This window comes from Artibeus jamaicensis, unplaced genomic scaffold, assembly GCF_021234435.1.
Source record: "Artibeus jamaicensis isolate MK-2021 breed Jamaican fruit bat unplaced genomic scaffold, CSHL_Jam_final contig_471, whole genome shotgun sequence".
Taxonomy (NCBI): Eukaryota; Metazoa; Chordata; class Mammalia; order Chiroptera; family Phyllostomidae; genus Artibeus; species Artibeus jamaicensis.
Genome location: NW_026521850.1, coordinates 9,290,856 through 9,304,481, shown reverse-complemented (window position 1 = coordinate 9,304,481; position 13,626 = coordinate 9,290,856). Strand labels below are relative to the sequence as shown.

General features: G+C 39.8%; 1 protein-coding gene across 12 annotated transcripts in view; it reads right to left on the bottom strand.

Annotated features, from left to right (window-relative positions):
- DENND1A (DENN domain containing 1A) overlaps positions 1–13,626 on the bottom strand; it is a 497,055-nt gene that overhangs the window by 219,251 nt on the left and 264,178 nt on the right. For all 12 annotated transcript variants that reach the window (XM_037164241.2, XM_037164477.2, XM_037164323.2 and 9 more), the window contains one exon: positions 7,289–7,389. In XM_037164241.2, the coding sequence (XP_037020136.2) occupies positions 7,289–7,389 (101 nt within the window). The remainder of the gene's footprint in view (positions 1–7,288; positions 7,390–13,626) is intronic.

Genomic DNA, 13,626 nt, shown 5'->3' with positions numbered 1-13,626 from the left:
TCAGAATGTTTGCTAAAAACCCCAGATGGAATACATGATGCAGCATGGAGTGATTGGCTCAGAAATCCACAAGCACTACAGATAAAGAACCTATAAAAAGTATCTCTCACAGAGAATCAAAGTATGCCCATTTTGAGTGAAAGAATGGCTTCCAGAGTCACTCAGAAATAAATATCAGGAAAGCAGTGCAAAACCCAAACCTTAATTGTGCACCTCTGATTTAACTTTTTCACTCAACTGTGCTCTCAGCGAGCATCAGGAGTTAGCTGTTAACTTGGCTCTTTACCTGGCTATTCTTTGGGAGCACACAGGAACTTACTTGTCTTGATCTGATATGGAAATACTTTATCTCAAAGGTTTGTTAACAAGTGTCCAAAATAACCCAAATATGCAATTCAATTTGGGAACTAACCTGTGGTCCTTATTTAGGATGGCTTCTGAATAAGTAAGAAAAAGGAATTTACATGGGAAATACCATATGGCTTCTACTGGGACCTTTTATTAGCAACATTTAATTAGCACAGTGCCTTGTACATAGTAAGTGCTCTATAAATATCTGCTGAATGAATAATTAATCAATGATAACATAAGTTTACAATTAGCAAGTCATCAAGAAGCCTAGAAGCAGAATTTTTCCATAAAATCTTGGTGATGGGTATAGCTTCTTTGCTCATGCTTTGCAGTGTTACTAAGAAAAGCTTTAATATCCGACGGCACTGGATTGCAAGAGCAGGCTCTACCACTTCTTAGCTGTGTGATGGTGGGTAAGTCACTAACCTCTCTGAGCATCAATACCCTAATCTACACAATGGAGCTAATAAATTTGCCTTGTAGTGTGATTTTGAAGATTTGCAATAATGTTTATAAAGAACTCGACTCACAGTGGACTCAATAGATGGCGGTCAGTATAATGAGAGGAAATGTTGATTCTCATCAGCAAGTCAGTCCTTCTGTCCCAGAGATGGGAAGGCTCTGCCAACACTGGCCAAGGTCAGGATTGCCATCAGCCAAGGTAGGCAACATTCTCATTTTCACTTTCAAAGTTAAGAGAAAAGCACAGATCTAAAGTAGAAAGGAACCAGCAGCACATGTTTTTAAATATTCATAAGGGCTGGAAATGTCTTACTCCTTTCGTTTTCTCTGCCATCTGCTTTTGTTTCTTTTCTTTTCATTCTTATGCCACAGCTGCAAATGAAAACAACCATACAATAACTCAAGTTAAATAAAAAAAATCAAAATAAAAACAATCTGAGGAGTAAAAAGAGAAGAGGAATTATAAAGTTTTTTCCCTGAGCTCACAGACTACAGAAGCAAGAATGTTTGATGTGAGTTAAACCCTCTGGAAACCAAAACCCATGTCCGATGTTTATAATAACCGTGATAAGAGTAACTGCCACTTACTGTCACTTGATAACAATATCTAATTCCTAAAGTCGCCTTTCAAAGTAGGTAAATTAAACCCATTTTACAGGAAAAGGAAGGGCAGATCAGAGGGGTAAAATAAATTTTTAATGGTGACAAAGCTAATGACAGATGAAACAGAGATGTGAACACAGGTCTGTCTGAACCCAAAGCCCAGGCACTTTCTCTACTATCCTCTTCAAAAATGGAAAGGAGCTTGAAAAAATTAAGTTGGGAAATATTTAGGGCAGACCATTTAAGCTAAACTGATTTATTCAGATAATTAAAATTTGTGATTATAGCTCTAATTAAAGTTAACTCAGATAATTGGTTGTTGTATTCGTGAAGGTGCAATTAGAGTCTTCCACATAATTGTGGGGTTTTCAGCATCACAGTTTCCATTTATTCGCTGCATCTCGGAGCTTTGCTCTTCTGGCCTCTGTTCTACCAAAGGCTGCATTACAGCTCTTAGGGTCTCTGAGCTCAAGGACCATGACCTATGATACCAGGGTCTGAGCTCAGCCTCATTTAACACGTCTTTGTCCTGAAGTCAATGAACACCTCATCTTCAAGTGCAATGTAAAAAGCTCTTACAGCCTACTCTTTACTGTTGTCCTGAAAACTCCTAGCAGCATGTACCTGAAGAAAAACTGGCAGCAGTGGTCCTCATGTGTTAATTACACTTGTGAAGTCTATTATGCATAGAAAGGGCACCTGCTGGCAGTGAAAATGACTAGAATCTGCCCTTCCTGTGCAGTGAGTAAATTGAGAGTTCATTTCTACAGGAGATAATAGTTTTCAGATTCCATTTCGTGTATCCCCTGCATGGTGATGTACTTAACATTTAAATCATCTGCAGAGGCACAAACCTCCTTCAAATTTACATGTTTCAGGCTCCTAGCACTTTACTTAAAATGCTAGTTATCCCTGCTGGCTCTTACCACCAAGGATTAGATTCAATGTGGTGAAAGTCACTGAGCACAATAGAATCAAGTTATTAGCATTGACTCAAATTTCATGACATTTGTAGTTTCTGACCAAAGCAGTGGTAGCAGGCTGAAGGTGATCAAATCAAGTCTTAATGGAGAATGTTTTTTTCTCTTGGAGTTTTTTATTTCATCATTCTTACATCTTGCAGTTAATAAACAGGTACCAATCCCCACTGGTCTGTAATCATCCTTTGGTCAAATGTCAAAAAGTTCTTTCATGGAAACAAGAGACCAGGAGAGAAACGCTATCACATGAAAAGAAACTTCCAAGATGGAAGATAATCACAAAACTCACTCAGGCTGAGAAAAATACAAGCCTTAACTCTGATTTTCTGGAGTGGAAGTTTGGGGTGACAAGGGCTTAGCAGCTTCCTTGGCAAGTCTTCCCTTCTAAGTCAGACTCGCCAGGATCACTGCTCTTGGCCAGGTTGGTGACAAAGTTCTGGACAGTGCTAGAGTTAGAGAGGGAACTGAAATGAGAATCTCAGATCAGCTGCCACAGGCAAGAGTAAAAACAGTTGATAAATTCTCTAAGCAAACAAGAAAGGAAGACTGGGACCTGAGATAGCAGCTGGAAAAAACAATGACCTTTTTTTAAAGTAAAACTTTTCAATTATAATAACCGCACTGTCCTCATTGAAATAACAGAAAGGATTGAAAATAAAATAAAAATCATACAGAATTCCTCTCCCCCCTCCCCATCACAGATCACTGTAACATTTTGGTGCATTTCTTCCTAGATTTCTGCAGATGAGTGTGTAAACACATTTAATTTTTATGTTATATATATACATACTTTTGGTTTATTTTTACAAAAGTGGAATTATACAGTACATAAATCTTATGGACAAGTTACTAAAACCTCTTGAGCCTTGGTTTACCAGTCTGTGAAATGGAGTCAATGATACCTGCCTTACAGGGTTTCTGATCACAGATGCGAAGGAGATGGCCCAGTAACTGGGGCGTAGGGGACCTTCACCACTGGCAGCTGCTGTGATCGCTGATGGTGCTGACAAAGCATTTTCCTCTCCACTGTTCTGGGAATGTAAGTTGCTGGTTTTAACCTAGATGACAATTTAGCAACCAAAACTTTCCAAGTAACAGAAAGCTAAAGTTGTACTATTACCAATCCCTGCACACAGGAACCCCTGGGCGTTCCTACCTACACATCAAGACACACAGGCAAGTCACTCCCAGCGAGAACCCTAAGGTTTCCCTTAGAGCACATGTCTGCACCAAGTGTGTAGGGAGTCATGAGTATCCTTCTGTGTGAGGCCCCTCAGACGGGTGTGGTGGCCAAGGGACCTATGTCTGTGTATGTGCCTGTGAGGGTGCTATATGTTGGGGGGGTGGCAAGAGGACTAGGTGCTGCCACTGTGTGAGTATGTCTTGGGAAACATATACCCCCATTTTATCTTTTCTATTTTTCTCATTCTCTCTCCTCCACCTTCCCTAGGTTTGTATTTTGTTCTTTCTTCACCCCCTCACTGTCCTGGCCTCCTCCCTCGTCTGTGCCTGTCTATGTCCAGCCCATCAATCTTGCATTCAAACAGCAACAACAACACTACTGGAGAGCAAAGATGGGCCTTTCCTTTGAGATACATGACAGGGGAAGTAACTGATAGCTGGTGTGAATGCTCAACAGGAGCAGCAAGCCTGAGCAGAGGCACAGCCCCTTAATCTCGTATAAGAGGTGAAAAAAAGGTGTGGATAAAAAGTAGGTACAAAATAGACAGGGGGATGTTAAGAATAGTATAGGAAATGGAGAGGCCGAAGAACTTATATGCACACATGGACACAAACTAAGGGGGGGGGGGTATTGCTGGAGGGAATGGGAGTACGGAGCAGAGAAGGGGGAAAACTGGGACAGTTGTAATAGCATAATCAATAAAATATATTTTTTAAGAAAAGAGCCACCTTGATAAGAAAGATAAGCAGTAGAGAAATGAACTGATTCACTTGGTGCTAAGAACTTGAGAGGGTCGCTGATTTTCACTTGGCGTCCTTGAGCTAGCTATACCTTTGTTGTACCCATGGCTTCCTGGGGTGAGGGTGAGCCCAACATTCAAATTAGAGCTACTGGGGAATACCTTTAAGCTCCCAGGTCAACCTGCCTACCTTGGTGAACCTTTTCAGTGGCAGGTTTGCAAAGGGGGCTGGAAAACCCAGCAAAAAGTATGACTCACTTACTCTGAACTCACTTACTCTAAAACAACTGTTAAGTGTCCTGAATCATCTGTTCTTAAGTGATGGAACAGCGGCCCCTCAAATGGGTCTCTTTCTCCTGAAGCTGTCAATTTCTGGCAGGTAGTGCCTTTTCTTATATATGTATAGTTCTGAGCTGTCTGGAGACAACGTCTTTAACTACATTACACTAAAGGAAGAAATTGTTCAGAAGGAAAATGGATCCCAATCTGTCTTTTTGGTGATCTACTGAAGACAGAGCATGATGATGACAGTGCTTCTGCAGAAATACTCTTGGACTTCCACCAAGATGGAGGCATAGGTGGAAGCATTGTGCCTTCTCCCACAACTAAGTTTAAAAACAACAAAGTTTTAGCAACAAAAACGCAGCCAAACCACAGAAAATTGAACTACACAGAAGTCCAACAACAACGAACCCTTCAGCCAAACCGGTAAGAGGGGCAGCGCCAGCAGCAGAGCGGGGTCGGGCAGGAAAGATCCACTGGACCGACCAGGGCAAGAGACCCAGGTGTGCCAGCAGCCGTGTGTGGATCCCAGGTGTGGAGAAATGGGCAGACCCACAAAGGGTGCAAGGCGTTGGACCCACTGAGGGCTGATCAAGGTCACACATTCGTGCGCAGATAAACCAGTGAAGGAGCTAGCAGTGACACAGACCTCGCAGGCCCCAGTGGCAGGAAGCAGCAGAGGGAGCCACCACTGTCCCTCTCTGACCCCGCCCCCACATACATCGTCACAAACCAGTGACCTGAGTCGCCCCACCCTGGTGAACAACTAAGGCTCCGCTCCTTATACATAACAGGTGAGAACAGAGCAAAACATGGCTCAAGAACAACTCAGAGCCACAGAGCCAATAAATCTAAGGGATGAAGACATATCCAAACTTTCAGATGCACAGTTCAAAACACTGGTGATCAGGATGCTCACAGAACTGGTTGACTTTAGTCACAAATTAGAGGAACATATGAAGGTTAAACTAATTGAAATGAAGGGAAATGCACAGGAAACCAATAGTAATGGAAAGGAAACTGGGACTCAAATCAAAGGAGTGGACCAGAAGGAGGAAAAAAATGACCAAACAAAAAAGGATGAAGAAACAAGAATTCAAAAAAATGAGGAGAGGCTTAGGAACTTCCAGGACACCTTCAAACATTCCAATATCCGAATTACAAGGATACCAGAAGGGGAAGAGGAAGAGCCACAAGTGAAAAACTTATTTGAACGAATAATAAAGGAGAACTTCCCCAATCTGGCAAAGGAAATAGACTTCCAGGAAATCCAGGAAGCTCAGAGAGTACCAAGGAAGTTGGACCCAAGAAGGAACACACCAAGGCACATCATCATTACATTAGCCAAGATTAAAATGAAGGAGAGAATCCTAGAAGCAGCAAGACATAAGGGGACAGTCACCTACAAAGGAGTTCCCATCAGACTGTCAGCTGATTTCTCAAAAGAGACCTTCCAGGCAAGAAGGGGCTGGAAAGAAGTATTCCAAGGCATGAAATCCAAAGACCTACAACCAAGATTGCTCTATCCAGCAAAGCTTTCATTTAGAATGGAAGGGCAGATAAAGTGCTTCTCAGGTAAGATCAAATTCAAGAAGTTCATCACCACCAAGCCCTTATTATATGAAATGTTAAAGGGACTTACCTAAGAAAAAGAAGATAAAGAAACATGAACAGTGAAAGGACAGCAAACTCACAGTTATTAAGAACCACACCTAAAACAAAAGCAAACTAAGAGGACAGCTAGATCAGGAGCAGAACCATAGAAATGAAGATCACATGGAGGGTTAGCAAAAGGGGAGTGGGAGGAGGAGAAGGGGGGAGAAGGTACAGAAAATAAGTAGCATAGACGGTAGATAGAAAATAGATGGGGGGGAGGGCAAGAATAGTATGGGAAATATAGAATCCAAAGAACTTGAGACACATGGTCATAAACTAAAGGGGGGGAATGGTAGGGGTGGAGGGGAATGAAGGGGGGAAATAGAACAACTGTAATGGCATAATTAGTAAAATATATTTAAAAAATTAAATATGAAAAAAAAGAAATACTCTTGAACGCTTATCATGAGTCTGCTTTTCTGCATGGTGCCCTTTCATCTGTTACACCATTTCATGTTTATATAATTATGTATACGACAACTGCATTTTGCAGATGAGGAAGCAAGGTCTTAAGCTAAGTGACTTGTCCAAGGTGGTACCGCTGACTCTTACACCTGCCTGCCTGCCTGCTTGCTTGCCTTCCTTCCACTAAAATACAGTTCAATGAACTGAAATTCCCATAAAAAAACTTGAGGGTTCTGAAGTCTGGCTTGAGCTCCCAAACCACAGTTGAGAGCAAGTCTTATAGAACGTGCCAGCACATGGCTGAAACTTGAAGATCTTGAGGGTCTCAACTGTTCTTGTCATCAGTTTCCAATTTGTCTTAGAAAAAAAAAATCACACAACTACTTGGTGCTTTGGTTTCCCTGAACTGAGAAATTGGAAAAGTGTTATCTATGCACTTTAACTCTTAAGAATGCCATGACATATATGTACATCCATCATGTCCATCATGTGGTTTAAAATACATGTCATTTTTTAAGTTAGTATTTCTCATGCAGAGTCACCAACTGCATTACCAGCTATAGCCTTAATATTCCTTGCCAGTTCTCAGAGAAGGAAAGCAGAGAACGGTGGAAGCAGTGGCCTTACCAGCAGTAGTCCAGCAGGTGTGGCGGCAGGACGGGGATGTACACGTGCTGCCAGAACATGGGGTAGAGCATGGAGGCGGACCCGTGGATGCAGGCGGTCAGCTGCCAGAGAAGCAAAGCAGAGGTCAGAGCTAAGAGTCAAATGAGGAGATACTGTACTACTAGAGTTCAGCAATAAAATTAAATACATATTTCTCAATGTATTTCAAATAAGTTAACTCAATCATCCTAATTTAAATTTAGTAAGAGGCTGCTTTTCAGAAAAAAAATCTATTTTTTCCTGATTATCAAGCTAATGTACGTGACAATAGAAAATTTAGAAAGTGGAAAAAGGGATAAAAGAAAACAAAAATCTTCACCATCTGAAAATAATTTAATATTTTGGGGTATTACATACATATGCACTTGTATTTCCTTTTCTAATAAAATCAGGATTATTATAACCACAGTGTTCATTTGCTCTTTTTTTGTAAGCATGCTCCTTTTTCTTTAAGTTAACATTATTTGCTGGCATTTCCCCACATCTTTACATATTCTTAAGAAACATATCTTTTAATGCCACTCATAAATTTCCCCTATTATATTTAACCACTCTTCTACCATTAAGTTATGTAATCAGATCAGGTCAGTAATTCTTATAGCTGGCTCCTAGATATAGAATTCAGAGACAAAGGTTATAAATATGTAAGGTACTTAATAACTATAGTAATATAAACATAATAAATGCATTCATACAGTAACAGAGGAAGGACAGAGGGCCTTTACACCAGCCCAGCTGTGTAATGCAATGTCCCCTTGTGCCTCGCCAGCACTAAGAACTGCAGTCAAGTTACTAGCTTTAAAACTGTATCTATCTTGATTTTTTTTTAATTCCTCTTATCATGACTGAGGCTGAACATCTTGTCATATGTTTCTGGACGATACTTCTTAGGTCTTCTTAGGTCTGCTCCTAGTCGTAGGCCACTTTTTCTAATGACTGTTAGTATTTTTAAAAATTGATTTATAAGCAAAGAGTAGATATGCAAAGGACACTAATCCTGTGCAATGTTTAAAAACAAAACTTTATCCTTATTTTTTTTTGAATTTTTGAAGTGAAGAGGTTTAAATAATTATATAGACAAATATTTTCCTTCATGATAATGTCCATTGCTTTTATACTAAGAAAGTCCCCCAAATCTTTCCCCAGCATTTTGCTTTAATCCACCTGGAATGAATTTACATTTAAGGAGTGAGGTGAGAATTTATTTTTTCCGTATAGATAATCAATTGCCCCAGCACTCTTAGCTGACTAATACTTCCTCTCCCTATTCTTTGGACATGCCCCTATTTCATGTTCCTTTTTCCCTTAAGAGCTAGACACATCATACAATCAATATCTAATATAATTAAAAATTTGGGAAACAAAGATAAATGGAATAAAATTGCTATGAAATTCAATACAGTGAAAAAAGAAAAAAACCAACACCTTGGAAGATTGGCTATGAAGTGACAAAAGCCAACAACACATGTTTCTTTCTGTCTTGTTTCTTTGGTTTCTGGGAAGCCTGTTCCCAGGAGGACTTTGCTTCTTTTGGAAGCTGTTAACTGGCCTTTGCTGACAGAAGGACATTTACGTGGCAAAAGAGTGACATGCCAAGGCCCAGTTAAAAGAATCCCAGAGGTTAGTGTAACATGAACAGCTTTAAATTGGACATGCTGCTGATGTATCACAGTTGTGAGAGCTGTGTATTAAATCCAGGGCCACTACTCCCCCGACCCCTTTTCCCTCCAGACCCTGTTCTTTAAATCAGGTACATGTCACGAACAGGAGCTGAGCTAGCAAACCCTCTAGAGCTGTTCCCAGCAACACCACCAAGGCTTGTAGGTTTAATCCACTATTTTCAACCCATTTTAAAATGTTTCCTTATAAAGGAGGCTATCTGTCATATTACACATGACTAATTTCTTCAGGCACAGAAGAGATGAGAAATGTTTGCTGGTGTTGAATGAATGGAAAATGAACCAACTCCACCCTGAAGTCTGGCTGCAGTATGAAACTGGCCTTGGACCCCAGCTCTTTCTGCCCATCCTTTAGCTGCCAAAGTACTCTTACTGAAGTGCAGGTCCAGTCATAGAAAATCCTACTTGGAAGTCTTTGGCGCACATCTAGAATAGGCATGTCTCCACCAATTCCCAGTCTACCTGGAGAGGAGCATCTCCGGCCACAGTCTCTACTGCCTTCTCCAAGTGTATTCTTAGGATAAAGCACTTGCAGACTTAGAAGAAGGTATGTACTCCTCTCTCCCCTTCTCTCTTTCTACCTGTTCCCTGAACTGGCCCAGATCTGTGCACATAGCGAACTCCTCCTGCCTCAGGTCTCTGTGCAAGTGCTACTTCCTTCCATGGCTCACCTCGGCATACCCCCCATCAGTAATGCGGCTACAACTGCCTGCATATTTGTCCTCTCCTTGTAAAGTCCAGAAAGAAGACCTGTCTCTCTTTTCTTCTTCACGTTCTTGGTGTGTGTGTGTATATGCTAATGTAATGTTTCTTGAATAAATAAAAAATAATTCTACTTAAAATATATTCACAATATAAAAATAGCTACTGGCTTGGCTTTGAACATTACTGGACCAATTATTTTCATGAGTCTCACAGACTGGGGTATCTAACTCAAATTCCAAAAAATAACGGCAAGCTAAGACACAAGATATGTCACTTCTTGGAAAACTAAGTCAATGAATTCATTCATTCATCCATTCAATAATATGCCTACTCTAGAACTCTACAACACAACAAATAAATAAAAGCACTTTATAAGGTGCCATACAAATGTAAGGTATCATCACATGAATTCATCTGTGATCCTCTTTGTCATTCAATAGTATGTTCCTGGCTGAGACAGAACTTAATTACTTGCCTCTTTTAAGCTTAAACTGGTTTGAGTCTAAATCCTATTTCAAGTGTTAAAGTGGCACAGATCTTATCTTCAGTTTCTTTCTCTTGTCCCCTTAACCTAAAAAAAAAAAAAAAAAAGCCCTACAGAGCTGAATGCCAAGATTTTAAAATTTCTTATTGCTCATAAAAAATAAATGTTTAAGGTATTTGGTAATCATTTTCATTGGGGATTTTCTAAGGGCCAAGTCTCTGCAATTGGAGTAAAATACTTTTACCCACTTGATTAAGAAAATAAACAAACAAAAAGGGAATTGCTGGGCTTTTTTACCAAATACTAAATATCACAAACAATGTGCATTGTTACTTAGGAACAGTGGCTAATTTGATCACAAGAAAAGTCTTACGATATACCCTATGCTTAATCAGGAATACCATATTATGTCCTGTAAATTATCATTAGCTACTTATTTAAAAAATAAATCTAAAACCAGCCCTATTTTTAAAAATACGGATCCTAAAGGCCTATGCTCATTTCTTAGAGGATACAAAATTTAAAAGTAATGAAAATATACATTTGGGTTGTAGTAAACAAAAAGACATTGTGAATATTTAATTGAAGTGTAAGTTGAGGAACATGATCCTATCAAAATCTCACTCAGTGGGAGAATAGAAAGATAGTATGTGTAAAATTTGCCCAAAGTCATTAGTCACAATGAATATTCATCAGAAGCCAATTATCAATCCCATTTAATGACACCCCAAAAGATTTTGCCCTGAAGCAGCTGAATAGTCTAAGACTCCAGACAAAACTAGACAAATTATACAGCCAACAGCCAGTCTAGCCAGGACACAGATTGTAAAGTAAACCACTGGTGGGTTTTTGGACGCTCTTTTAGCAAATTCTGTCCTCAATTAAAGATGCACAAGGTCACTTCTATCTTGGAGCTTTCTATATGGCTTCATTAGTTTTCTTTGAGGCAAAGGGAGAGAAAGGGAGAAGGGAGTGGGATAGGACATGAATGAGGATTGATCAATGATAGAGGTGAAAAAAATCATAAAGACATTTTTGTTTTATTTTAAGGCATTTCTCAGAGATAATACCCAGATTATCACAGTCTTAGATCCCAGAGGTAGCTCTGAAATTTAACATGGGATAAAAGTAAGAATCCCACCCTTAAAAAAAAAAAAAAAAAAGAATCCCAACAGTATATGTGCCAGGCACCAGGGTGGGGGTTTAGAATTTTACAAAGTGCTATTTTAAAAGTGTGTGTGCGTGTTTACACACATACACCCTCATCGTCACATTTCACAGATAAGGAAACAATCTCAGTGGTGAAATAACTTGCCCACAGCCACATAGCTAGTGACAGAACTGGGACTCACATCCAGGTCTGTCAGACCACAATGGCCACTTTGTTTCCACAATGCATAAATTAACTTAGAAAATGTTTTGAGTGCCTACCCTGTGCCCATACATTGTGCTGAGGATTTTGAACTAGCTGAGGTACTGTCCCTTATGAGCACGACCAAAGTATGCAGAGATACATTTGCCTTGGTGTTAGATGAACAAAATATCTAGGGCAAAATACCAATTAAACAGAAAATAATAATTTATAAAACAAACACAGATCTGACAATTTCCTGGGCATTAGTTACATTTAACTAAGGTGTTGTAGTGCCTTCAATCCACAGGAAATTCTAGACTATGAAGTAATGATTGTCGAAGTGAAAGGTTTACATCCCAATCTGGCACACCTATTCCAAAGCCTGGGTTTCTGTCATGTTCCCTTTTACATACTTGCAGAGAGTTTCCACTAATTCCCTTTTTTGATCTGAGCAAACCACTTCCTCTCCTGGGTCTCAATTTCCCCTCTATGGAAAACAAGAGGTTGGCCTACATGATCCCTCTGCCCTCTTCCAACTTTGACAACTTAGGACCTAGAGGAATTGCTGTCCTTTGATGTGAAATATGCATCTCCTCTGCCCCAGCTCCCCATCTGACTAAATATAAGAAAAACAGGGTATGTCTGAAAGTTGGTCTTGCTTTCTCATCTCTGCAGCTATAGGGCCCCCTAGAATTTACATGCTATCTAGGCACCAGCACCTCTCAGCCCCTCCCGTCTCCAATACCTGGCTGTGGAGAACACAGTCTTCCCCTGGGCTTGGCTCCTGACCCTCTGACAGCTCAGAGGCAGATGACTGTAGGAAACCAGGGACATGAGAATAAAGATGTAAGCTCCTCAAGGACAGAGCACACATTCGATTACTCTCCTTATCTCTTACTATGCTTGACACAGAACAGGTGCTGAGTAAATGTTTGGGGAACGCTAGAATGCCTCCAGCTTAACATCATGAGGAATGGTAAGCAAGATTACCAGACACTTAATAAATTGCAATTGCTTAATAGATTACAACTAGAAGCTGCAAATTTCTAAAAGGTGTTTAGATTCCAAATTCTAAAAGCTGACAGAAGAAAAATCAGATGGTCACAGTCATTCACATCCTAGAACTCAGGATGTTGAAATAGCAAACTGACATCTGCTTCAGCATTGAGTTAAAGAATTTGGGATTTCTCCTCCGAATCCAAATATCAGGAAATTGATAAAACAAACATCATAGGAAGAATAACACATTACTATCTTCAAAGATAGGTCAGTTAAGTCCATTCATTTCAAGCAAGAATTATCCTATGTAAAAGAGTTGTTGAAAATGTCTTGTGTAAGTTAGCTTTCTCAATTGTAGAACTAGATTTTTATTTAATTATAAACCATCTTTGTAGTTATGAGGAAATAAATGATGCCATGATTAAGTAGTGTTGTGGGTTTTTGTCTGATTTTTAATTATTCTCAAATGTAAACTCCACTATATGATTGGCAATGGATTTTAAGTAATATCTGTAGGGACTCTGGAAGTTAACCTACTGAACCCTTCTGAGGGTATCAGAAAACCTTTAATTATAAATGGTTCAGCTATGTTCACATTGTGCTTACTACATTTAGTGAAGGTAAAGCTTGCTTTTAAGAAACTAAGATACTTTAGCAAAAAGGCAACTTAGCAGAATGAAAGAACTTCAGCTAGTCTAGACCAAAGCTGAACATGTGAGTAGAAAGAAGGAAAAGAGCAAAGAATCTCCTGCTTTTCTTAGAAGTAGAAATGTAATGCCTCTTTATTTTTATTTTTGGTTATGGGGAATGGTCAGTCTTTCTCCAAGTGGTGTGTGTGTGTGTGTGTGTGTGTGTGTGCACGCGCTTTACATCGAGTGGAACTCATCTTACATCTCACTTCTCCACTAACCTCTGGAGATAGGTAAGGAAAAAAAATCACCCAAAGAACCCAACATACCAACATGGGGTCCAGTTGAATGCCTTCCACTAACAGCAAGATCATCCAGTCAAGAGGAAGCTTTCTCAGGCAATCACCTGCCTACTCAATCACTTTTCCGCCCCTCACCCCAACTAGCTA